Genomic DNA, 26,525 nt, shown 5'->3' with positions numbered 1-26,525 from the left:
GAATGGGGATATGACCTTACACTTCAACGATGGATTCAACAAGAAATACTTTTACTCTTTCAAAAAAAAAAAGTATCGACAAACAGTTTGTTTTTAAATTACCTTGGTTTGCAGGACAATCTCCTCTAGAGAAATCCTTTGCATTTCAGCTGTTTGGTACGGAGCTGCAAAAAAAAAAGAAAAGGAAAATTCAACTTACATAGACAAGTACACTTCAAGCCAATCGGGTATAAAATCAAAATAGATCATGTTGTCACTGGTTCCAACAATCACATGTTTCCCGCGCCCCCCCCCCCCCCCCCCCCCCCCCTGGAGTCGGTTCCATTTTTTCCCGCGGTTGTGAACGGTCACATGTATTTCAGCGCTTAGTACTTTAGTTATACTTTTTTAACTTTTCCTCTAGTCGCAAATTGAAACAGCCATGACATTGCTTCAGACAACCACGAAATTGTCCTTAATGTTAATATCCCGACACGAAACTCATGATTTAAGAAACGCGTCGTTATTTATTTATTTATTTTTGTTTTTGCATTTTTCTACCAAAACAAACTACTATTTGGAGGTTGTCTTCGGATTGAGGGGAAACATGTACAACGCAAAAACTGCATTTCATCTTGAGACGTCTTTTTCTCAAACTCATTAATAATTCATCAAATTAAAACAAAGAAAATCACAACCTTGAAAGAGGTTTGGATACCCGGTCTTACGCACAGATTTTTTAAGATTTTATTTTTTCTGTAGTTTATGTTCCGTCCAAAATACTCCTATGCGCGTCGTATTTTCAACTCTCTTCTCGGTGTTTGGATATCCCGATGAAACACTATCTCTAGTGTTTGATATATTACAACAAGAGCTGGTCTCAAAACAACTAATTAGTGATAAACAATTGTTCTTGCGCTCAAAATACGCTAGTTGCGTTGGAACACTCTTAATGTAGAGTAAGTTGATGAAGGAACATACCCATGTGTTCAAACTGTTCTCTTGTGAAGAGGTTGAAGCATAATCCAGGCTGGCACCGACCAGCTCGGCCACGCCTCTGTACCACACTGGCTTGGGATGTCCAGTGTGTCATCAGACAGGACATCTGACAAATACAGTTTGATTCATATATTAATTCTCCTTACAAACTGTCATACATTTCTTGTAATGCGTTAGGAGAATACGGTGGAATATCAAGATGTTGATGCTTTTCTTTATTCTCCCAACCTGACTGCTTGGCAATGTATTGATATTGTTGTGGAGAAATTAGGTTTTGGTTACTACCCAGACTAATTTTACTTTCTAGGCCTTCTTTACTGCGAAGGCTGAAACATTTCCCTAATACCTTTACTGCGTACATTTTACCTTATTATAGAAAATTTAACGCTGCATGAAATTAACGCAAATTTACAAAATTCGCGTTAATTAAACTCGCGTTAATTTTTGTAAGCGTCAATTTCTACGACATTATGTAAGTGGAGTGTTAATTTCCAAGACCTTTCTGAATTTCATTTCAATACTGGATACTGTCCGTACACACATAAAAACTAGAAAACAATAAACCTATCTTTTGTACCGGCACTATTTTGCAGCCTTTTAAATGTCATCTGCAATATTTCCGTTTTTTCTTGCTTTCAGAAGAGCGGTACAGCAGCCAAAACATCTTTAGAGACATCAAAAATTGGCATTAATTTTTTTTCATTTTGAACATTTGCCCCATCCCTCGCGATAATTTCCTTTATTTAAAAGAAAAATTTTCTCCAATTCGCGTTAATTTAAGTTGCATTAATTTCAAAGACCTCAATTAAGGGGAGCATTAATTTCCTATATAAAGGTATACATCACCCCACGCTTAACTTAAGGGAGCGTCTTTCCTTTAATATCACCCACACTCACTACGCACATTATCATACATTAACCAGTCATAAATTATCCTACCCTCACTACATACACTATCATACATTATCCTACATACAATGCATAATATATTATCCTAGTACCTTTTTTGCTGCATCATACATTTTTTCTTTCTCGTTACCAGCATTCATCACATAGACAACATCATCAATGGTTATTGATGTCTCTGCTATGTTAGTGGCTAACACGATCTTGCGGACTCCAACCGGGGGCCTGGAGAGACACAGATTGCAGCAGGAAATTTATAGTACATGCTTCTTGTAAGTTTGTAATAAGTCTGTCCGTTCAATGTCATGTATTCAAGGGAAACAGGTTTCAGTCCAGTAAAATGAGAGGTTCAACACAACCAACCTCAGATAGTATGATAATAAAATATTGTCCCCCTGACACACAAGCGCAGTGAATGGTTTTGTTGTGGTGTATAAAGGCACGTTAATTTACACGGTAGAGAAATTTGGGTAAGGACCCGTCACAAAATAGGTTTGGATTGGACCTGACCACTTTTGTAGAGAAAGAGTCAAATCAGAACAGTTCTCTACAAAAGTGGTCAGGTCCAGACCAATTTTTTTGACGGGTCTGTATCCAATTTTCTCTGCCGGTCATGTAAAAATGCCTGCCTGTTTTGATTTGACTATTTCTCTACAAAGGTGGTCAGGTCCCGACCAATTTTTTTTACGGGTCCATACCCAATTTTCTCTGTCATGTAAATGCGCCTACAGTCAAGTTGTCGCTGGGCCATAGGCGCCTATGGCCCCACGTAAAGTTGACTGTTGCTCTACAACAGCAGGGCTGTGCTCTAAGGGTGCCCGGGTGCCTCAGGCAACTAACTTTTGTCTTTAGGCGACAAGATAATCTTATTTCTTTCATATAAGCTTTATGCTGGGCACCCTGGATCTTATAGTTTGGAACCTTTGGGCTCCTTGTAATTTTTCTTAGAGCACAGCCTTGCAACAGTAACAGTAAGGGGTCTGTACCAGATTTTCTCTATTGGTAAATGCGCCTTCCTTGCTCATTCTCATGGTAAACCTGCATGGAATTAGTACAACGAAACGTACCAACCTTTCAAACACAGCCTGTTGGTTAAACATCGGCAGCATGGAATGAAGTGGCAGCACAAGGAAGTTAGATTTCTGCAAAACAATTTAGTTCACATAAAACGGATGCATTAACACCACAAAAAATGAGCCTCCCAATCCATACGCCATCAACAATAAAACAACAAAACACCTGTATTTTCTATGCATTCAACCACTGGAAAAAAAAAATAGCTCAAAGCCTTAGGGATTTGATAATACCGGTAATAACAATTTACGAACCAAACAGCACTTATACAGATGATCATTTCAATTGGCCATTTTCGAGTTACCCTTTGCCTCTGTTTCAAAACGAGTCTACGTGCGAAACCATTCAAATGAAAATGAGTTTGATTTGCATGAAAATGGACCTGTAGGTGAAACTCATTTTCATATGAATGGTTTCGCACGTAGACTCGTTTTGAAACAGAGGCATAGGGTAACTCGGAAATGGCCTGTTTCATTCAAAGCATATTTTAAAAAAAATTAAAGTTAAAATAGCTTACATCTTGAATCTTGGACGCCAACATGTCATGGACAACAGTTATTTCATCCCAGCCAGCTAAAAAGCACAAAATAGCTCCCTGCCATGTGGAGAAAATAAGTAAAGAAACATTATATTTTTTAGTAGGGAACCACAAGTGACATGTCACATTCCTAAGACATCGCTTCTGCTAATCTCCAATCAGCACTCCAAACAATAATTATTAAACCTTGTAGACAGACTTCCAACAAAATGTTGCAGCGAAAACTTTCAAGCCTCTTAAAGAGTAATTAACTTAGTTCATGATTTGATCACAGTAATCGTATGCTTTTTCTCAAAATTTGAAAATTGCCCTTGTCTATAAACAAGCAAGTAACCACTGCAAATTTCTGAAAACATGAAATTATTCCAAAATTTTAATCGAACCCTATGCTTGAGATTACAAAAGAATTGGAGACACATACTATTAGCTGTTTTCTGTCATTACCTCTGGGTAATTCCTACACACAAAAAGTATTGTTTCACTGACAAGATTGGCATCTGCTTCCGGGCTATCTTGATTACTGTTGACCTGGTAAACAAAGAATTTTTTTATTATTGATTATGGCTACTTACCTGTGAAACATCTGAAAAAGTTCAGATATTTATAATATATTACTTTTTCCAATTTATGCTCAGGAAATTCAACTCAACACCCCAGCTCCAGAAACTTTTGTATGAATTTTAAACAATACAACAAGTGTACCCGGTACACAAAATGTCGGTAGTGGAATCACCAAATAAAATGTTTAGTGTAAAGTGACTTCAATCATTGTGTGCAACAAATTTAGTACATAGAAACATTTTTACATTTTGATATACAAAGCTGCTTTAATTTTATAATTAATTCCAGGTTTTATAGAGCAGAAATGAAAAGGGAGTATTATTCTGAGGTTACCGTAAATGTCATCTTAAATTTTGCTATAAAAGAAAAAATGGAAGAAAAAAACTGTGAAAAAGTTTACAGAGCTCAATGAAACACTCAAGTCTGAGAAAACCAGTAAGTACTGGTATGAACCTTTTACTGCAGCGTGAACAATTCCCACAATCTTTTGAGTTCCCTACTGGCTTTAAATCAGACGACTGTTTTTTTTTTCAAGTGTAATGACACAATATAATATTATACTCTTTTAAATCATAATACCTTGCTTATGGAAAGCCTGTAGTTTAAGCACCACAGCAACAGTTCTCATAAAGCCTGGGCTGGGGTGTTGAGATAAAACAGTGTTAAACATTTACTTTACTTGCTCATTCCTTTGACCACTATGTGCAACTTTTAATTCTATTATGCATCTATCGATGTTAAGCCATAGGGGTGAAGTGGGGGGGGGGGGGGAGAGAAGGCTGGGTATGGGAGGGGCATTTGAGCCCAGGTATAGGATGGGCATTTCAACTTAGCTAAGATTTTCTGTTCAAATGTCCCACCACAGGGAATTTGTGGATAGCCAAAAGAGTCACTTAACTTCAACATAATTTTTTCAGCAAGGCCACTAATTCAAAAGCCCCCCGGGAGGCAATTTCTTGCTGTCAGATCTCCCAACACCCTCCTGCCTGTGGCTTAACATTGGAATGTGCATAACAACAGACATCCTTATTCAGCAACGTGCATGTAATTTCAAAAAAAAGAAGCTTAAAAAAATATATGCTTAAAATAAATATACATTACATGGAACATTTGCCTGTTCCACACAATCAACATTTTTTAAAAGACACAACAACATTTACCATTGTGGTAACATGCAAAACATGCAGGAGTCAACAGGTTAACCATATACAGGGTTCATACTCTTTTGAGCTTTTGAAATTCCATAACTTTCCATGACCTTATCCATGATCTAAATTTGACCAATATTCTTGGAAATTTTTAAAAATTATCTTTGATTTCGGGTACGTTTTTACCCTTTTCCTCACAAAAAATAACCTGCCTAAACAATTTTGTACAACCAATACCATTTTCCACGACTTTCCATGACCCACACTTTAATTCCATGACTTTCCAGGCCTGGAAAATGAAATTCTAAAATTCCATCACTGACCAGGTTTTCCATGAACGGTACGAACCATGATATAGGTATTATTTTTAGGTTTATTTGAAATACCCTCGGCTGGTAAGTGTTCCCCCATGAACTGGCAAGTCTGCAAACTAACTTTCCCCCCAAGTATGGTGCACCTCAACCACAATCAGAGAATGATTTGCATTGATTTATAATTTACATGTAGTTTTCCTAACTCAGTCATAGGGAGTCTCAGTACCACTGAATACAAGACATGAAGTGTAAGGCCCGGTTCAGACGCCGTACTTTTCATGAGCGGAGCTCAATTCGAATTTGGACCGACCCAAATTGACAAAAGTACGCCTCTTGATTCAGACGCCGTACTTTTTGGCCGTTCCGAGGCCGTTCCTAATACAGTTCCAATAAAACCAATCAAAGTTGTCAAAATACATTATTATAATTTATGAATTAGGATCGGCACATGAAAAGTACGGCATCTGAATCAAAGCCGTTCCAAAGGTGTTCCACAGGCGAAATTCTTGGCCAAGCCAGGCGGGAAGAACGGGTGAGCCGTTCCAAATTGAAATAGCCGTTCTTATTTGATTCAGACGCCGATCTTTTCATGTACTTAATTCAACGAATTAGGCTCGGCTTATGAAAAGATCGGCGTTTGAACCGGGCCTAAGTCACTAAATGACTGCTAACAAAATCACAAATTAAAATAATTATAGGAAAAAACCTTTGTGAAACTGTTGTCTGGCTTGAATCGTTTGCCCTGTGGGTGACCAGGGTTTGATAATGCTTGACCCAGCATTTCATGAACATCAGACAGAAAGTACTCTGTCACAGGGTGAGTAAATCCTGGAATGGTCAAACTGGGACATCTAAACAGTAAAACAAACAAAAATGGTTTAAGGCAAAAAGTACATGAATTGCATACAGTTAAACCTCTTTGTAAGAAAAAAGTAAGGGTGTTGTGGTCTGGGTATTCACATGTATTCATGGGGGTGGGGTGATTATCAATGGGCTGATAGTGGCTATCATAAGCACATTAATTTGTCAATGTCAGTTCTCAAACCTGATTTGAATTGGTTTCATAAAAAAAAATGATTATAACCCCCCCCCCCCCCCCCTCCTGCTTATAGGCCCATCTACTTGGAAACAGAAAAATACCACTGGTTATAAGCCCCCTGGATATAAGCCCCTTTCTGTTGGATGACGGTACTGAACAGAGCTAAATGTTGCTTTATTACCATGACTTTTTAACTTAAAAACATATTTCGAACACTGCCGTGGATCCTTTTTAAATGTTTTTTTTCTTATTCTGCTTATTAACTCCCCCCCCCCCACCTCCCCACCCTGGATATAAGCCCCTCTGTTAATAATATAAGCTCTTAAACCCCTAACAAAGTTGTATTAGCCCAGGGCTTATAACCGGATGGAATTTTACAGTATGCATAAGGAAACTGCATGATAAACATGTAAAATACATATTTCCATTATCATTATATCATTTATTAAAGATGAATTCCAGTCCGTACTGCACAATATCAGCTGCAATGCTTATGTGAGCCTCACACGAAGGAATGTTTACAAGCAAAACTAAAAATTCTGCGACAAACTTACCTTTTTCTTCATTATTAAGGCCAGATCTAGATATCCTTGCAGAACAAATAATAACGAGTAGAAGAACCTTGACGCTATTTCAAACCAACGTTTCAGCTCATCAAAAATTCTTGGACGAAACGAACTGTAATGGCGGACTAAAACTCTTCATGTATGCTGTCACCGAAGTGTAACGTTTCAACAAATTCAAAACAAAAACGAAAACAAACCCCGAGTCTGCGCAGTACGGACTGGAAATCAGTACATCTAAGTACATCTGATATGAAGTATATTAATTTTTTACCCACCCATGGAAATATTGCGAGAATCTCTCTGAATTGACAGTTGCACTCATCACAACAATCTTAAGCTCCTGGTTCTTGTCAAGTAATTCTCTAAGAAGGATCAGGAGGAAATCTGTGTTGATGTCTCGCTCATGCACCTCGTCAACAATGACATGACTGACACCTGTCGAAAAAGTAATTAGATTAGATGTAAATCGACAAACAACAACAGTGCACTAAATGTGAACACTAGGACACAGAATTGAGGGATTTGGGTTAAAGTTTCCCAGTATATAATCAGTGCTTTCAATAAAATTTGAAGTAGGCAGCTGGGTTGAACAGAGTAACTGATTATTTGAATGAATCTCTTTTAAACCACTTCATTATAGCGAAAAAAGTAGCCGACTTTTCTGAGAGCAGTAGAGCAAACTTGTAGCCGAAGCTTTTCCTCAGCCATTGGTGTTCACTGAAAGCACTGTATAATGTTCTATTCTTGAAGTAGATATAGGTAAAAGGTAAAGCCTGCTGTCGAGCCAAGTGGCTCATCAGGCCGGAGCTTATCCCGGTTTCCGTAGCATTAAGCGACTAGGAGTATTGCTACTCCCCCCTGGATGGGATGCTAGTCCATTGCAGGGCTACCCCCCAGCAGTAAATTCGCCGGTACCCATTTGTACACCTGGGTGGAGAGAGGCACTGTGAGAGTAAAGTGTCTTGCCCAAGAACACAACGCTGCGCCCCGGCCAGGCCTCGAACCCGGGCCGTTCGACTCGGAGGCGAGCGCGCTAACCATTAGGCCACCGCGCCTCCCACAGAGCAAACTTCTAGCAGAAGCTTTTCCTCAGCCATTGGTGCTCACTGAAAGCACTGTAGATACAGGTAATATTCTCTAAAAGTGCCTACATTTATCACAACTGAAATATAGTTATTAGATAAATTAATTCTCTAGTTACCTTTTAGAAGTGCATTATTCTGCATCCTTCTCAGTAGTATTCCTGTGGTACAAAATAATATCCGGCCCCACTGTGATGGTGGTCTGCCTTCAAGCCTCACCTTTAAATAAAACACAGTAAATGAGTTATTAATAATAACACTGAATACAGTATTCAGTCTTATGCACCCAATCGCAGACATCTGATAGACAACCAGTTTCTGTAGCATTAAGCAACTAGGAGTATTTCTTCTCCTTCCTAACAAGTAAAGTGAACAAGTCTTATTCATGCCGCAAATTGGTATTTGTTTATTTAATCATTTGTCTTCCCAACTACAAGAGGTTCACATTTCGTCTTTCTTAATCCCAATCTCATGCGGAAATTGAGCCGCCAAGTTTTCCATTGCTTTGCTACTTAGCTCGAAACCTTTTTTGTCATTCAGTCTGGAAGAAAGGAAACCTTTGCCAGCACCACAGTTTTGAAGTATAACCCAAAGGGATAATATAAATTACATTTTCCAACCCCAATTTTGTCTAGATCCCAGTTCCAAGTCCAAATTTGACTTAGAATTCCATCCGGCCCAAGAAGAACCCTCCCAGAACCAGAACATCATAGAAAAGCCCAATTACGATGAATTATCGACATAGATGGGATGCTAATCCATCACAGGGCTACCCATTCCCCAGCATGAAATTTGCCAGTACCCATTTATATACCTAAGAGAGGCACTATGAGGGCTAGAGTAGTACTTTTTTGCCTAGACAAGCTTAAATTGTAAAGTGCTAATTTAAAACCCAACAGCTTGTCTGTCCTCTGTCGCATTCCTATTTCTTTGGTTCATCATGTACTTTCAATAAAGCATAGCCAACTTGACGCGAATGTATATAAGAGAATAAAAAAAAAACAATTATGTGGCAATGTAGGCATGCATGCATGCAGAAAGTTGCTTATGACATTACACTTTAGATAAATTATACCTGGTACCCTACAGTCTTTCCCAGCATCTCTCCTCGTTCCCAAGCCACTCTCTCTGCAATTGACATTGCTACTATACGACGTGGCTGCAAAGAATCAAGGTAAGAAATAAATAAGTCCATACCATTGCTGTACAAATTTAGTCCCCAAAATGACCAAACAGTAAACCAGTGTTCCAGTTAAGTTTTTGAAGCAAGGGGTCACAGAATTTATCAGACGGGTCAACAAGCCCGGTGTTTGTAACACCTTGTTAGGGGAAAGGTCGGGTAAAAAGTTTCCCTTTCTGTAGGAAGGTGTATGCCGGCACTTCACGAGAAAAAAATTAAAAGTGTTATGCTTCAGGGTCAGGGCTGTCACTAAGGGCCGGGGGCCGGGGATTTTCCCCGGCTACAACGACTTTGAGCCCCGGCTACTTTGATACAAAACCAAAACATTGGAAAGTGAAAAATACATTAAATTACAAAATTGTGAATTAAAAAACAAACCGATAGTTTATTAGTACAAATTATTATTCACCTTTTAAAGAGAGCGGTTTCCCATTTATGCGAGACTATGATTGTAAACGCATAAATATTGAACAATGCAATCTTCCTTTAAAGGGTGTGATTTTACGACGTGTTAGTTTCATTCGGATTCTCTTGTTGTCGAAGTTTTGGGCTCCGCGTGAAAATCTCATCGAAAAAACGGAAGGCGAAAGTGATTTACATGAACGAAGAAAACTGGATTCCTTCAAAAACAGTTTGGGCTTTAGCATTTCTCTTTCAAATCGATTGTTTACTGTAAACAAAAGAATACAATGTACCTGTGTGACTACAATATTGCAAGATGATCCTTTACCATTCTGGATGGCATGATCCAGGACATACTGAGGAATCTAACATAAGAACAGAAAGGAACATTTTCTAAATATTGAAGTCTTTCATCCGTTTTCTCTCTGAAGATTATATAATGGACCGACACTGTCTATTAATAGGTTATGCTAATGAAGGTTTCAAGATCATACAAAGTGAAAAGTTTACTATAGAAACATTGTTGTCAGATACCCAGGGCTCAAGACTAACTTTAACTTTCAACACCGTAACTTTAGCTTGTCCATATTCTTTGATATATGTCAACAGTATACCGGTACTTGTTAGTTCTGTTCTCTCAGAGTCAATTTCAATTTGCAGTTTCTTTTAACAAAACTGCCTGAAATTTCCACTAGCCATTTTGGCTAGTGAAAGCCCAAAATCTACTAGCCAACACTGCATTTCTACCAGCCTATGGCTAGTTGGCTACCGTAAGTCTTGAGCCCTGAATACTCTTGTAAGAACTACAGTTAACTAAGTTTCCAAAAACCATTCTCCATAATACATTACCTGTGTGGTTTTACCACATCCTGTTTCTCCTGATAAAACTACCACCTTGTTTGCTTGAATCAACTGAATAATCTTTTCCCTTGAAGAAACATATAAAAAAAAACATTCAAATACTTCATTCTCATGCAAGTAAGATGCAAAGACAAACTAGAAAAGCAGACAAAATTTGTATGCAGTATCACAGGATCAAATCAAAGAGATGAACAAGCTTACTATCAAAACATTTTCAGTGTGCAAAAAACCGGTTAGTGTCTGCTAGCCTGGGGCTAGAAGATTTTGCAGTCAGGCTAGTGGACTTAATCCTTCGCTCGCCCAACAGGCAAGTGAACCATCATAAACATTGTGCTTAAATAAGGATTATTTGGGGGCTAGTCAAAATGACTTTTGGGCTAGTACATCCTGGCTATATTTAGGCAATTATTCAATTACTTTGCACCCTGAATTGTTCCTTTAACAGATTAAAAGAGGCCTTATCACTTTCTTACCACAGGCCTGCTCCTGCAAGAGGTTTTATAAGAAGGTCTATTTTTAAACAAGTTACGTTAAGTTACTTAAATTTAATTAATAATTTAGTGTTTCAATAATTTTATTACCTATGGTTTGCAACAGGTAAAGTTTTTGTTGTCTCTTCGTTGAACCAAGAAAGTCTCGACTCCAACATATTTTGTCTTTGTGAAAACTCCTGTAACAACTGGGCATCAAGTTTTTTGTGTTGTTCTGCTGATAAAGGCTTCCAAGGTGAACCACTAAATATATCCTTTATCACACTAGATCCTGCAGAAGAATCTGCAGACATGACATTGTCGGCATTGTTTTCAGCCTCCTTGCCTGACGGGGCGTTTGATGCATGTGGTATCTCCCAGCTTGAAAACTCCTCATTTTTGACTATCTCCGAGTCCTGCCAGAATTCTTGAGTATTACTAGCCCCAGGATCTCTTTGAAATTGGGGCTGATTAGATGTTCTACTTCCTGGAAATGTTTCTTTCACTGCTGCAGAACTTTGTGATGGTTTAGATGCTTGGTATGGACCATAAAGTTGCTGACTAAGTACTGAGTTTTTTAACAAAAATGATTCCACTTTTGACAATCGTTCCTCGTCTATGTAAATCCACTTGGGTTCATCTTTGTTCTCTATGGCCTCTTTCTTTAAAATAGTGGCTGCTCCAATATTTGCCACTCCAAGTCTCTATTTATCAGACAGGTGGAAAAAAACATAATTATAGTTATTCAAAACTCCGAGACGGTAAAAACATTTACCGGTAGCTGTAAATTAAATGTAAATGATGCACAGTAAGTTTAAGTCTGTATCTAGCCAAGTGGCCCATACAGGCTGGAGCTTATCCCAGATTCTGTAGCCTGTAGCGACTAGGAGTATTGGAGTCCCCTTATGGGATGCTAGTCCATCACAAGGTTACCCCCGGCATTAACTTTCCGGAACCCATTTACACACCTGGGTGGAGAGAGGCACTGTAAGAGTAGTGTCTTGCCCAAGAACACAACACAATGACCTCGACAAGGGCTTGAACCCAGACCACTCAATCTGGAGTCCAGCTTGCTAATCCTTAGGCCACTGCACCTCCCAAAAATTAATATGATAAACAATAGAATCTCATTAATTTGACCATCGATGGCTGCTAGTTTTAAATAGATTTAGCCAAGCCTAAAAGCAGAGCTCCCCCTGTTCACTTTGCCTTTATTTAAATAACTGAATTTGAATGTCAGACAACTCGCCCCCCAGACAACTAGCCCCAGACAACTCGCCCCCAATTTTGCCTACGAGTTGTTTTGCTAACGAACAGTTTGCAAAAGTTGTCTTTCTTTGCACACGCTTTAAGAACGAGAAATATTCAGGTTTTCACTCTCTTTTACCAAAACACAAATCAGGGACATATAATATTGTCTTAAGATTGGGGGTGAGTTGTCTGGGGCGAATTTTCTAGGGGGCGAGTCGTCCAGATACCACTGAATTCACTGACCATAAAGAGGAAAAAATTGAGGTCATTTTTTTTTTTTTTTATAATTAAAACGGTTCCCCCCTCCCCAAAAAAACCATTTTATTATTTATTTTCCCGTGCGACGCCAAGGGCGCGTCCGTAATGCAGCGGCCAAGTTTAAAAAAACACTTGACCTCGATGAGTTATACACCTGAAAAAAAAAAAAAAAAAAAAAAAAAATATTTTTATGCGCCCTTCAAAGAAAAAAAAAAAAAAAAAAAAAAAAATAAAAAAAAAAAAAAAAAAAAAAAAAAAAAAATATAAAAAAAAAAAAAAAAAAAAAAATAAAAATAATTTAAATAAAAAAAAAAAAAAAAAAAAAAAAAAAAACTCTCTAAAAAGCCTGCGACATGGTCAAGCGATATGGTCACTTGTTTTGACAGCTGTCAATTGACCATAACGTGGATGCCCAGTATCAAAGAGGTTAGGTTTAATATATTTCTGGAGTGGGTGATGTATGGACATACGAACAAAACACCCGCGAGCCATGCCGCTAGCCATGATGACCATGAAAACTCAAGTACATATCATGTTTGCAAACAATTTATTTTGTCTTTCTAGGCCCTGCAAACAATTTTTTCAATATTTTTCATCCCCACCCCCTCCAAAAAAATAATGGTCTGTCCCTTAGTGATCACCTAGATAATTTTGATTTTTGGCCAGGGGTTGGCATCTCAGCATCAAGGAATGGAATGACCCCTCAACAAGAGACGTCTAAGTTTAATCACCCACCAGTTATGAATTGTATCAGTCTCAAGTAATCGCCTCTCCCCCCCACCTCGCCCCATCCCACCCGCTGTCACCCCATCCCCATTCCCTTCTCCTCCGGACATTAAAAAAACATTGTAGTATGTGTAATAATGTGCAATGGAAACTCTGTATTTAAAATCTAGGTAACACATGATTCGCATATTCTCTCCTTTATGTCTTCCTACCTCCAATTCAACGCAAGCAATGGCAGCTACGTTTTTCTCAGCCTCTTTCTTCGTCGACCCTTCGCCATAAAAGGTCATTGGCCGGGGCCAGGGGAGATGCACTGTGCATTGCCAAAAATTCTGTACTTGTTTGCCTTTGAAAACCAGTGAATTTCCCTTCATAGCACCTTGAAGAATATTGTGCAACTTTTCCTTGGCGTTAGGAAATCGTTGGGCGGCTTCGCAGCCAACAAAATGGCGTGTTTGCGAAGTGTTTTGGAATAAAGGCTTCGGTGCCTTTGATGGCAGCCTGCTCTCTTGAATAGGGCCGCCACCGACAACAAAATCTTGAGACGAAAATGGACCACAAGGAGGTGGCCAAGACATAAGTGGAGGAGGCGGACGAATCATACGAGGACGGGGTCTTGCTTGAAAAGAAGAAAATCGTGGTTCAAAGTTGTTGCCTCTTGGCCGCTGAAATCCTCTGGAGTGCGCCATTTTGTTTTTTCAAACATACAGCGCAAGCGCGCCACAAGGCTTAGTCACGCGTGAAGTCACGCAAGAAACAAAACATGTCACGTAATCAACAACAAACTGTATGATTTTACATTTAGACTTGACCTCTTAATGTCGGACATGGTATTTGCGTTTTATTAAGGGAGGGAAAAAATGATCTGAATATTTTTTTTCTTTTTCAGTCCCTTTGTTGGTGAAAATAAAAGTTGTGGCGGGGGGGGGCCCCCGGGTTTAATGGACTCTCCAAAATAAGAAATCCGCTGGAAACTGGAACCCAAGCACTCCAGTGTGCTTACAGTTAGTTTCATTCCAGTATGCTTGCAGTGGTCTCATGGATAGTACTATCCATGGTGGTCTGCAGTTGGCTTCCATTTCTTTGTAACACTATATGCAGAAATGGGTTCCAACCTCTCAGCATATTTCCTCTCTGTCACGCAACACTACTTAGTACACTACACGTGATATGTCGTGACATGGATGGGAGTGGGGGGGGGGGGGGGGGGAAGAGAGGGAACATAAACTAAATCTAATGAGACAAACAAAACAAGTAAATTATATTAAAAAATCATCTGTTTTAATTCCCAGTTATTATACTATTAATTAACAAATTAGCCATATAACACAGTACAAAAATATTCCGTTCATTATACCTGATGTTAATTAACTCCGTCCTTAACTAGAGAAATTTCTAGCAGGATTGGAAAATTGGTGTTTACCATATTTGGGTTTGACTGCAATAATTATTAAAACTTTAATCCTTAAATAGAATGATCACTTAACATGAAAATACGGTTTCTAGAACCATTCAAATAGTACAGAAAAATGGAGCATGCCAAAATAGGTCATGCACTTGTATGAATGATATAATCATTTTTTTTTTTAATGATTTTCAAGAAAAAAAGATGTACGGGTACATAAATTACAAATACTGGCTCATTGCTTTAATGGTCGTTAAATGAAAAAATTATTCATGTAAAGCACTATAGGCTCGTAATGTGTGTTAAGGGGTTTACAATTAGTACTGAACTCTTTTCATATAAAGAACCCGTGATCGTTATAACTACCACCGTCCCCAGGTCACTAACTTCTTCATCATATCAGGGTTTCAATGTAATGGAATAAATGTCACAAATATATTAAAATAAACAATAAAAAATGATCAGCATGATGCGGGTATCTACAGAAGCTTGTGAGCAGGCATCCCAATCCGTTTTCCACTGCAAGTTGATTTACGGGAGAGTGGTTGACTGCTCACAAGCTGTATATACAACTACAATAATCATCAATAAATTAAATTACTTCTCAATGCTTAAAATGGTAATAATTTATATTACTATAAAATAACTTAAGGCCTACAGCTGTTTTTGATGTGTAATATGAAGACTGAGATGTGTAATATGAAGACTGATTCTGTAGCTTTACATCTTGTAGGTGATGTCTACACTGATTATGTTGCTTACGTTAAACAGTTGACTAGAAATGAATTCTTCTTGATTAGCTGTAGAGTTACAGTTAGAATTATTAAGTTATCAAATGAAAAATCAAAGTGGCTATAAGCCACTAATCTCGGAAAAGGGTATTATGAAACAAGAATCGAAAACAACAAAGTGACAAATTAAAGATTTGCTGAAACAAATGATGTTAAACTTTCCACACTTCAGTTCACTTCATTTAGTTTTTTTCCTCTAGCTGCTTTTCGAGAGCAGGCCGAAAGGCCAAAAGATAGAGTTCCCATCCGTTGCAAATTGTTTTCTTTCTTTTTACTTTTCCTTTTTGTTTTTTGAAGGTTAGGACAAATAATAATATCATTGCAAAATTAAGTTTTGGTCTATTTAAAAAAAACTGACATTAATACAATATTTCGGCTGGATAATATTATGTAATTTAACTAGAAATGTCGGTAGTCAGAGAACAGGTCGAATTCTCTAGAGGGCTTAAAACACTTGCACGCATTGCGTGTCTATGTTAACAGGAACCGAGGAAAAGAGGGAAGGAGTGAATTCACTTCGCCCACTACAACTCTTTTCTGAGTTAAAAAGCAATCAATGTCCTAAATAGCCTCTTAGAGCCCAAATTTGATGTTGAGATATACCCGTAATTATTAAAGACCAAAAGGCTCCCATCAGTAACATGTCTTACAAGGAATTCCAGATTATGTGGTAAAACCTTCTCTGGAGGAGCCGGGAATGAATATTATCTGGAACAACAACACATACAAGCTTTATTGTACCAATCAGTTGTGGCCATCAAGTATTTGACTGCACATATTTTAAGTAATGGCCTAAAAGCTATACAAACTAGAGAACTACACGCACCACCCATGTGTAAAATGGGACTGAATTTTTGCTGTGCTGCCCCACTTACTTTCGTTGACAAATTAGAAATTCCTGTGGCTTGTGCCTCCTTACTGACACTGTTGTTTACGGTCGTTTGTTTGAACCACACTTGAAAATAATCTCGGTTAAATTTTTTTTTCGCACCAAAACATAAAATAAACGCCAAATCTTGACATGACCACTTAAAGAAATTGGCAAGCACTTCGTTTAACCAAGCTTTTATCGAGTTTCTTTTCTACCGACCGTTTATTCATCGCTTTATTTAATTACAATCCGATGTAATCAGCAAGCTGTAAATTATACGCAAAGAGGAGACGGTTGGAATTTACAGACAAAAGTAGGCAGGGCAGTTGAAGAAAGTGGTCGGGGCAGCAACATAAAAATTTGGGCCTATTCCACAGTTTGATGGGGTGCGTAACATGGCCTTGCTTGACATGAGGTACAGGTAGACTGAGGAAACAACTTAGACTCCACAGAGGTGTAATCTGGTTTAGAAAGCGTACAGGTCTTTTTTCTTTGTCCACAGTTGCAGGATTAATCCTGCAAGTCTTGGCACTCAGAGCAGTTGGTCATAACTGTTTCCTGGTAAAGTTCCACTTGAATGGTGCTATGGTAAATATGGTAATCATTTTTCAACTTCTGGTTTGCTATGTTGAGAACTTTCTGTGAATCATATCCTTGTTCTGAGAAGAAGGAAAAAAACACAGGCGTGAATGATAATTAAGGTCTGTGATTTACTTTGAATTTTAAGGCCCACTTCATAGATAAACACAGATGTTATCATTTGGCCATCTATATACAGCACCATTAAAAGCAGGGGTTCACTTAGGGTCAGGCATCAGAGCAGCAAATTGACAACTTGTGAACCCCGGGGGGGGGGGGACTCCCATATGAGAGTGACGGGGATGCTCGTTGTCTCGCTTAGGGGTATAAATTTCGGACTTTGGGTCTCGCTTAGGGTGTTCTGGGGAAAATGCAAGAAAATGACAATATTTTTAGCCGTCAGGGTCTCGTTTAGGGTTACACACGAAGAAATATACCAATATAAGTTTTTTTTCTCAGAATTTTGGTATCTTTTAGGGGTCTAAAATAGCTTGAGCCACACCCAGATTGGTCTCTTTTAGGGGTTCTTTTCAAAATTTCCGACGAGCATCCCCGTCCCTTTAATATGGGAGTCCCCCCCCCCCCCCCGGGTTGTGAACGTAAAATTTGTCCAGCTGAATTCAACATGTACCGGTATTCAAAACCACAGACTGATTTTTTTTTTTTTATCATTAACATATAAAAGTTACCGTAAGTTATGCCAAGGTACACTTATTTCTTGCCCCTGTGCTTAAAATCTTTATGTAATGAAACCCCTTATTGATTGATTGATTGATTGATTGATTCATTGATTGATTGATATTTAATTGACTGACTGACTGACTGACTGACTGACTGACTCGGACTTTCTGATTGATTGAATGATTTTACTATTTGAATCTACCCTTAACATTTGAGATTTATTGATTGGTTTCCCAGTCAGTTAAAAACGAACAAATCAAAAAGATACGATAAAAGAAGATAGATTTTGCTTGAAGGTAGCCAGAGAGCAAGTTTCAGTAGGAAAAAGAAATAATTCAAGTTCAGAGCATGTACCTATTGCCAGATGAACAGACAGTGCAGCTTTGTTTACTGTGAGGGACCAGATGTGTAAACTGTGGGCAGCAACCACGCCTTCTATGCTCTCCAGTGACAACTTAACATGATTGTACTTGATGTCTTTAGGGGTACCTAGTTAGATACGGAAAGGTGAGACAGTCAGGTTCTGCTCCTACAAAGTTGGCATGCTTCAGTATTGGATCCTGCTAATGGCAGGGCTGCAAATAACAGTCAGTCATTGGATGTTGGCCGACCAAAATTTGCTCATGTCCAACAAAATCCAAGTGCGGATGGACATGATTGGAAATCATTTTACGGCAACGATGAATAAAAATCTGTCCGACCACATTATTTTGTTTTGTCCGACCAAGATGGTGTCTCAGAAGGACATATGTCCTTTCATGTGAAAAACAATATTTGCAGCCGTGTAATGGTATCTTGGGTTAAAACTGAGAAAATAGAATATTAACTTGGTGCTTTAATTTGTAACACTGAAATAAAGAGCTAAACACAGATATTAAGAACAACGATTCCAAACTAATAACTACAATAATTTGCCATTACAGTAAATAGCGTTCTGGTATAATCATGTCCCAGGCATTGAAAGCAATTATCGAAAAAACTTTGTCTCCAACGTCTGCCAAATGGTACAGACTGCATCTGGGCAGTTTGCATTATTATAGAAATCATGAAAAGCTTACAGGATTTTTGGAAGTTGTTTCTAAGTTCTCTTCGTTTTGTTTTCATTGTTTACTGTGTTTGTTAGAATCTTTAAGGTATTAACTTGTTCAGCTTCTCTGAAAGTTTAAGATATTTTAAATAAAGCTTATTGATGTGTGTAAATTATAAAGTATTAATAACAATAATTGAAGGCACGTACCTAAAACGCCCCTTGGCTTGACAGCTCCATTCCTGCAGTTTGTTTACACTCTTCCTGTGTTCCTCCTTCTTTTTCGCCCGCCCCGCTGCCTCCCGGCCGCGCCCCCCCGCTTGTGTGGTCCTCGTCGTGGGTCACGGGTTCTCGGCCGCCTGGGTCGTCTCTGGCGGGCCGGCCGCCGGGCGGCGCGGTTCCTGTCTCGGGCGGGGCCGCGTCCGGGCGCGTTGCCCCTCTTTTCTTCCTCTCTTGGTGGTCTGTGCGGGGTGTGTGGTGTGGGTGGGTGGGTGCACACAAGTTTGTCTCTTCTTCTTCCCTGGTCCCTCGGCTCGGGCCTCGGGCGCGATCGGGGCCCGGTCCGCCTCCCCCTCGGGTGCTCCGGTGCGCCCCCTCACCCCAACCCTAGGCCTTGGGGTTAGCTTGCGGGGTGGCCTGTTCCCAAAACTTTAGCGGTTTCATTGTGGGAACGGTTCCTGTTGGGTGTCCTGCCGCTCTGTCTTTGCATGTGTTTGGAAGGAAAGACCAGCGAAACGAAACATAGGACAGTGTTTATCACACGAAAACAAACCTGCATGCGAAATTTGGAACTGTTTTGATAATGTTCGATTTAGCCAGAAATTCAAGGGGCCGTTTTTGCGTATGTGCCTTCAATTGTTGTTCCTTAAGTTGATGAGTGAAACCATGTTACTGTTCAAAATGACAGTAAGAAAGAATAATATAAATTATCCTACCTTCCATAAGTACATGAATTGTTTCTTTCAGGATGTTAAGCGTTGTAATGAGAACCAAGATAGAAAAGAGGAATGTGCAGATTGGATCTGCTAGTTTCCATTCAGGCTGTTGAATATAATAACATAAAGATTCATGAACATTTTTCATGGAATTCATCTCAATTAGGAAATATCTTATTTGCATTTACTTTCAACACACAATAATTAATCACAAACTCTTTACATTATATCTAACAGACTTTTCAGGGACTACAAAGTACTTATAATAATAACAAAACTTCTTGGGATCATCGATCCTGAAAGAAGACACCTTTGGACCAAAAATTAAAGAGCATCATCATAAAAGGTGTCCACTAATAAAAGGTTAAGGTGTAGGGTTTGCAGATGGGACAACAACTAAGTTAAGGTTTGTACCCTTTTTCACAAACAATTTTCCAGGACTTTTCCAGGTCTTTCTCAGGACTCAAATTGATTTTACCAGGACTCCAAAATTCACATTTACCCTTTCACTCCCAAGCTCTTAATATTATTTCTCCTAAGCATCTGTCAAACATTTCTCATAATGTTAGTTCTGCAAATTCTGCATTTGCTTGAGTTGAACAGATTTCTAGAACTATTCAGGATTGGCTGTCTTTTTCCAGGACTTTTCAGGACCTGTACCAACCCTGAGTCTAATGGGTGATTTAAAATGAAGTGTTTGTAACTGGGGCCACAACACTTCTAAGTGTCCACTGACAAGCGCTGTGTGTTGGCAACAGTTCCTCTATAATTAGTGTGGTCACCAAAATGTGTGATAGAAAATGACTTGCTGGGTGTTAACTGAAGGAAAGTAGAGTGATAATCTATGTATCTCACCTTAAATTTAATAATGTAAGCTGCAATAAGGACACCAACGCTCTGAACGATGTCGCCTAAAACGTGAATAAATGCTGCTCGGACATTGATGTTCTGTTTTTCAGTTGATAAACTTCCACTTCTTGAGATGCGATTTGTAGATACTGATTCAACCTTGCCATTATGACTGTGGCTTGCCTCGTGACTGTGACCACCACCACCATGGCTGTGGTTATGTCCCATGCCGGTTTGATGGAGAATAATCCCTAATCTGATATGCAAGGAAAGGAAAAACATTTTATTAATAAAAATGTTAGAACAAGACACTTGACCTGGAATTGAAAAATTGGAATTTGGAATCTGCACAATTCATCTTTTAACAACCATAACCGACACACTTTCCAAAAATATGTTAACTCAAACCAATGTGAGAAACCAAAACTCCATGTAAAATGAGTAAATGACAATACTTTCCCCGAAATCCCAGAATTTTGACAAGGCAAGCATTGGGAACGAGGTTCTGTTTAGCAAAACACGTCCACACACTGGGATTGGGATACGTTCGGGACCTCTTTGGAATACTTTGGACGTCTTCGGAAAACTTCTGACATTTTGGTAACATCTTCGGAAATCCTGGCACTCTCAGGATAAAAATCTCACGCCTCTGTCCAAGAAAAAGTTGGCAGGTATAATATGGGATGGAAAGTATTAACTAACTTTTGTAAACAAAAGGGAACTGCCTCTAGCATTAAAAGGCAGAAAGATCCACACTGTTATAAACATACTCCATAACATAATCAATCAGAGTTCAGACAGTGTCACAAAATAAAGAATAGTTTATAAAACACCATTCAGGGTGTTCCATAATGATCTTTAAAAGGCATTCAATGGATCTAAAATTATAATAAATAATGTACTTACAAGATGTTCACTCCTAGCCCCACCCCTGCTGTGATGAGCATGATATCAGCATCTATTTCAAAATCTTGTGTTATGACTCTTTGTATGGCAAGATACACCAGAATTCCCGTCAACACCCAAATGATAAGCACGGACACAAGGGCACCAAGCACCTCTGAAAACAGCAAGCAAGCAAATCAGATGCAAATTCAAAAATATAGGTAAGGTAAAGTCTGTGTCCGAGCCAAGTGGCCCATACAGGCGGAGCTTATCCTGCTTTCTGTGGCATTAAGTGGCTAGGAGTATTTCTACTCCCCCCTGGATGGGATGCTAGTCCATCACAAGGTTACCCCCCAGCAGTAAATTTGCCGGTAACCATTTATACACCTGGGTGGAGAGAGGCACTGTGAGTAAAGTGTCTTGCCCAAGAACACAACGCAGCGCCCCGGCCAGGGCTCAAACCCGGACCGTTCGACTTGGAGTCGAGCATGCTAACCATTAGGCCACCGTGTCTTCCACAAAAAAATATGCTGTGTAACAACTCTGTTGGAAGTCATTTACAGCTTACTGTAGACATTCTACCTTAACAAAATGATGATCACTATTTTCATCCAGTAACATAATGTTGAACTAAATACTCATTCAACAGCAGCAATCACTTTTAAAAAACTTCTTCAGGTACAAGAAGGGAGATCTAATTTTTATATTTTCATGTATTAATTTTTTTTGTGACATAATGGTACAATAAAATAAATTGTCAGTGATAACTAGCAATCCATAAAGAAATGGAATATATACATCTTTGAATTTATAAGAAATGAAAAACCTTTATCAAACAAGTTATGTCACTTGAAAAATTCATTTCAATAATTCCAACGGAATGTATCCAATGAAAAGGCACTGTTCAGGTCACATGAATCTGCTGTAAATCCCAATACCAAATAGGCATTCTGTAATTTTGATACAGAATAGAAGTTATTGATTACAGCTGAACCCTGCTATTTCGAACCGTCAGGGGAAATAAAAAACAGTTCAAAATAGCTGGAGTTCGAAATAGCCGATAGTAAATGACTGAAAGGCAAATCCAAGGGAAATGGGTTTTTGTTCGAAATAGCGGGGAATTCGAAATAACGGAGTTCGAATTAGACGGGTTCAACTGTATTTCAATTTACGGTTTTGTTTTGTTTTTCATTTCGCAAACCCAATACAATATTAGCACCCAATCTGTATGGATATTTACAATGCCTCACCTTTGGCTAGTTACTGTAAATACCCATACATATCAGCCACACAAATTGTATCTATCATATAAATTATTACCTGCTCTGTAGTAACCAAATGTCCTTCTCTTATCTGGCAACCAGCGAGCTACCCAGATGGCAAAAAGGCTGATAAGAAATGCGGCAAAGTCTGACAACATGTGAGCGGCATCAGTCATGATGGCTAGACTACCAGCAAGTAAACCGCCTGTGGGAAAGAGCGCCAAAACAATGTTATTAATATGTAAAACCTAATGAAAAATTGACATATTTTAATATTTTATTTTGGAGATGTTCATCCCTACAGCAACAAAGGTAGGTAAACAAAAGGTTAACTTTGCACTCAAAAATGCCACTTACAATGTACATCTCTTGGAGAAGTGTTTATAATATTAAAGAAATTTTTGTGTAATGATCAAACAAGAACTTTTTGCAGTTCACTCTGTGAAACTAGCATTTATCTAGAAGTTTTTTTTTCTTTTCATTATGCTCAAAGTAAGAACTACTAACTCTAGCCTGAAAATGCAAGTTCTATTAAAGTGTTTATGACACAAAATATTTTATTGGCTTTTTTCTTTTGTTGATATGCTTAAATAAAGGATTGATAGTTAAAATTCGTCCAACAAATTTTTTTCCGTCATTTTTTGCCTCCAAAATGTCGCACTCTACGGCCATCTTGAAAATACATAAAAAAAAGTAGACGTCACAAAGGTGACGTGACATACCTTTTGTCATAGCGGCACGCGGCCAAAAGGTACGTCACGTCGCCTTTGTGATATTTTAGATGGCTAGAGTGCGACATTTCGGAGGCAAAAAATGACGGAAAAAATTTTTTTGGACAAATTTTAACTATGAATCCTTTATCTAAGCAGATCAACGAAAGAAAAAAGCCAATAAAAGATTTCGTGTCATATACACTTTAAATGATTATTTGATTATTATTACGAATAAAATTGAAAGCACACACAAAGCATTTGATACCAGTAATAGTAATTATAAGTTGTTTATTTTAGAATGCTGCCATGCAAATTAATTATGAGTAACATGAGTTCTAAATGCATGTGAACGAAAAAAGCTAAAAGTATTGTACACAACTGACAAATGGAAAAAATTATAATTACTGTAAATACAAGACAGTTGTTTAAAATATTTTTCGTTTTCTACCGCAGAAAATGTCTATTAATAACTGGAACAAGAAATGTATTTGTGTAACCAATCAATCAGAATATTAGAAGATATTTAATGATGATTATTTTTCTATATTTATCCTATTTGTGCCCAAAATTAACGAGTAAAATATCATGATGCTGTCTCATTTCCTTTCTCAATATTGTAACTTCAGTCTATTTATTTTTAACAATCAGAAGTAAATAAATAAAGAATAAATATCGAAACAAGGATATTAAGAAGTGCCGGTAGCTTTTAATGGTCAGCCTAATCTTAAGCACTGCCTTCCCGTGATCAACATTATTCTACTTTTTTAAGTAACCAAAAAATACCAAAGCGGTGGAAATATTGTATCTGGCCATTTATTTATGTGATGATGTGTTCTTCCCCAATATTTTGTCTTTTTATCAGGAAGAACCTATTTTGTGAAATGTTTTTGACACATTTCTTTCTATGTTGCATTTTGATTAATATATAAAACATGCTTCTCTAGGTGGTATTAAATGATCCCTGCAAATTGAAATCGATAACATTATAACTAAAACTGTTAACAAGCTTGTTTAAAGCAACCACTGCATGCTGATTGTGTAGGGCATATACTGAGAAATCTTCCATCGGCTTTATGTTCTATGTCCTTGCCACTTGCCGAACAAGAAGGGCTATAAACCACCAAAAGACAGGTGTATACAGGTGTATTAGCACAGCTTTGTCACTCAACAAATATTTCCAAGTCTTGTAAGCTTTTTCAATTTGACTTACCAATTAATTCAGCAATCACAAAAAACAGACACACAATGCTTGCTATGGCAAGTTTTCTTCTTGCTTTTGCGTTTGAGTAACTGGGTTCGGCTTCATGGCAGTGAATATCTGTGTCAAACTCAACATCAGCACCTTCGCTGTAGTTCTGGAGGGCGATGAGAGGTGAATCTTCTGAATCATCCAACGACAACAGATCATCGTCGCATGTACATCTTGCAAGAGAATTCCATCTCAAACAATCTGGTTTGTGGCTCAAAACATCCACACTGAGTGTAGCCATGTCAGGTCAAGATAACCCAAGCTAACCCTACGTTGAAATACTCTGCAATGCCTTTAGACGATCCTATATATTTGCAACAGGAAAGAATGGTATTGGCCATTCTTGCATATTTGCGCCAAGAGGTTAATATTGATCATTTACCGTTCTAGCACGTCATAGAGCACCACTTTTAGCTGAGATCAGATGATTGGGCTATAAACACATCAAAACATGATGTGTGGCATGACTGTAAACCAATCTCCATGCTTAAAACCTTTCTAGATTTAGTAACAGCATGTTTATCATCACATGTACATCTTGCAAGAGAATTCCATCTTAAACAATCTGGTTTGTGGCTCAAAACATCCACATTGATTGTAGCCATGTCAGGTCAAGATAACCCTAGCTAACCCTATGTTAAAAGATTCCAGATGCAGTGCCTTAAGACAATCCTATATATTTGTACCAGGTATTGGCCATTGTTGCATATTTGCATCAGGTGAGGAGAGGTTTATAAATTGATCATTCACCATTTTTACACATCACACAGCACCACTTTTAGCTCAGATCAGATCGATTTTTAGCAGTTTTCCTACATAATGCGTGGTATGACTTATCTCCATGCTAAAATCTTTTCTAGAATTATAACAAGCATGCTCATCATCAAATGTGCATCACAACAGAGTTCTATGTTAAACAGTACTGTTTGTGGCTTAAAAATGGCTGATCCTTCAACCTCATGAAGCCATGAAGCCACGTCAGGTACTTCCATCTAGTTAGCCATAGTGCTATCTTTGGGTGTTCCTATATATTTGTACCTCTACAAGAGAATTAGCAGTATTGGCCACACTTGCACATTTGCATCAGGAAAATGATGGTATTGGTCATTCTCCATTTTTACACGTCACAGCTCACCATTTTTAGCTGAGATCAGATTAATATTTAGCCATTTGCCACATATGTGTGGGATGTCCGTTAACCAATCTCCACGCTAAGCTCTCTTCTAAAATTAGTAACAGCATGTGTGTGTATTGTGCCAGTCATGGCATGCCAACGAGCCATAATAAAGGCAAAACAGCTGTCTGTGGCTTCTTTCTCAATTCTGGCTTTGAGCACTAAAAATATTAGGACTGGCCAACTGCAGTGCTGTCTTAAAAGAGTGTGCAGTTCCTACATCACTGGGATGCAAGGGGTGATGATGCAAAATAGCAAACTGTGGGTCTGCTTACAGTTTGTTACGCTCAGTTCTGGGCATTTTGTAAGTCATGGACTGTCTTACCTCTCTCATCACAAGCCAACTCCACTTCCTCATAGTACACCCAGCATAGCCTGTTTTCTTGGATTGATAAACAGAAAGCTCAGGCATGAAGCTGGAAGGACTAACCAATACTTAAGCCATGGCCAAACGGTAACGCAAGTGAACACAAGTAATACCAAGTTGAACTTGCGTAAAGACATGCGTTGAGTGGCCAAACCGACACACAAGTTTAGTGGCAAGTGTACACAAGTTTGTCAAAAAGCCATTTAAAATGCTACGAGGTGAAATTCAGTATAATTGAAGTTAACTGCAAAAAATGCGTTGACTTATGTCGGGTGGTCAAACGGTGAAAAACTTTGATCTTGACCAAAGTGAATGCAAGTCAACGCAAGTGTATGCAAGTCCTGGCCAAACGGAGACGCAAGTAGACGCAAGTTTTCAACTTG

General features: G+C 38.5%; 2 protein-coding genes across 7 annotated transcripts in view; both read right to left on the bottom strand.

The window, feature by feature from the left end:
- The window catches only part of LOC144661700 (uncharacterized), a 32,102-nt gene extending 18,043 nt beyond the window's left edge, over positions 1–14,059 (bottom strand). For both annotated transcript variants that reach the window (XR_013572335.1, XM_078522508.1), the window contains exons 1-14: positions 13,567–14,059; positions 11,231–11,823; positions 10,638–10,716; positions 10,082–10,153; positions 9,282–9,365; positions 8,326–8,425; positions 7,400–7,559; positions 6,226–6,370; positions 3,941–4,024; positions 3,476–3,553; positions 2,956–3,026; positions 1,980–2,109; positions 961–1,084; positions 103–164 (exon numbers count right to left, since the gene is read on the bottom strand). Coding sequence is in view for 1 of the 2 variants with exons in the window: in XM_078522508.1 (XP_078378634.1) it covers positions 103–164; positions 961–1,084; positions 1,980–2,109; positions 2,956–3,026; positions 3,476–3,553; positions 3,941–4,024; positions 6,226–6,370; positions 7,400–7,559; positions 8,326–8,425; positions 9,282–9,365; positions 10,082–10,153; positions 10,638–10,716; positions 11,231–11,823; positions 13,567–14,043 (2,259 nt within the window). In the remaining variant the exon portion in view is untranslated. The remainder of the gene's footprint in view (positions 1–102; positions 165–960; positions 1,085–1,979; positions 2,110–2,955; positions 3,027–3,475; positions 3,554–3,940; positions 4,025–6,225; positions 6,371–7,399; positions 7,560–8,325; positions 8,426–9,281; positions 9,366–10,081; positions 10,154–10,637; positions 10,717–11,230; positions 11,824–13,566) is intronic.
- A 1,389-nt stretch (positions 14,060–15,448) lies between these two features.
- LOC144661714 (proton-coupled zinc antiporter SLC30A2-like) overlaps positions 15,449–26,525 on the bottom strand; it is a 41,416-nt gene continuing 30,339 nt past the window's right edge. For 4 of the 5 annotated variants that reach the window (XM_078522531.1, XM_078522529.1, XM_078522527.1 and 1 more), the window contains exons 2-7: positions 22,698–22,844; positions 21,399–21,552; positions 20,499–20,748; positions 19,644–19,749; positions 18,036–18,170; positions 15,449–17,080 (exon numbers count right to left, since the gene is read on the bottom strand). In XM_078522531.1, the coding sequence (XP_078378657.1) occupies positions 16,932–17,080; positions 18,036–18,170; positions 19,644–19,749; positions 20,499–20,748; positions 21,399–21,552; positions 22,698–22,844 (941 nt within the window). In that variant the 3' untranslated portion in view covers positions 15,449–16,931. Of the gene's footprint in view, positions 17,081–18,035; positions 18,171–19,643; positions 19,750–20,498; positions 20,749–21,398; positions 21,553–22,697; positions 22,845–24,562; positions 25,022–26,525 lie in introns of those variants that run through there. The other variant, XM_078522530.1, reaches the window with a different exon arrangement.

The sequence above is a fragment of the Oculina patagonica genome, chromosome 7 (genome assembly GCF_052425735.1).
Source record: "Oculina patagonica isolate OP01 chromosome 7, crgOcupat, whole genome shotgun sequence".
Classification (NCBI taxonomy): domain Eukaryota; kingdom Metazoa; phylum Cnidaria; class Anthozoa; order Scleractinia; family Oculinidae; genus Oculina; species Oculina patagonica.
Note: the sequence above shows the minus strand (reverse complement) of the source record. Positions and strands in the feature narration are given on the sequence as shown.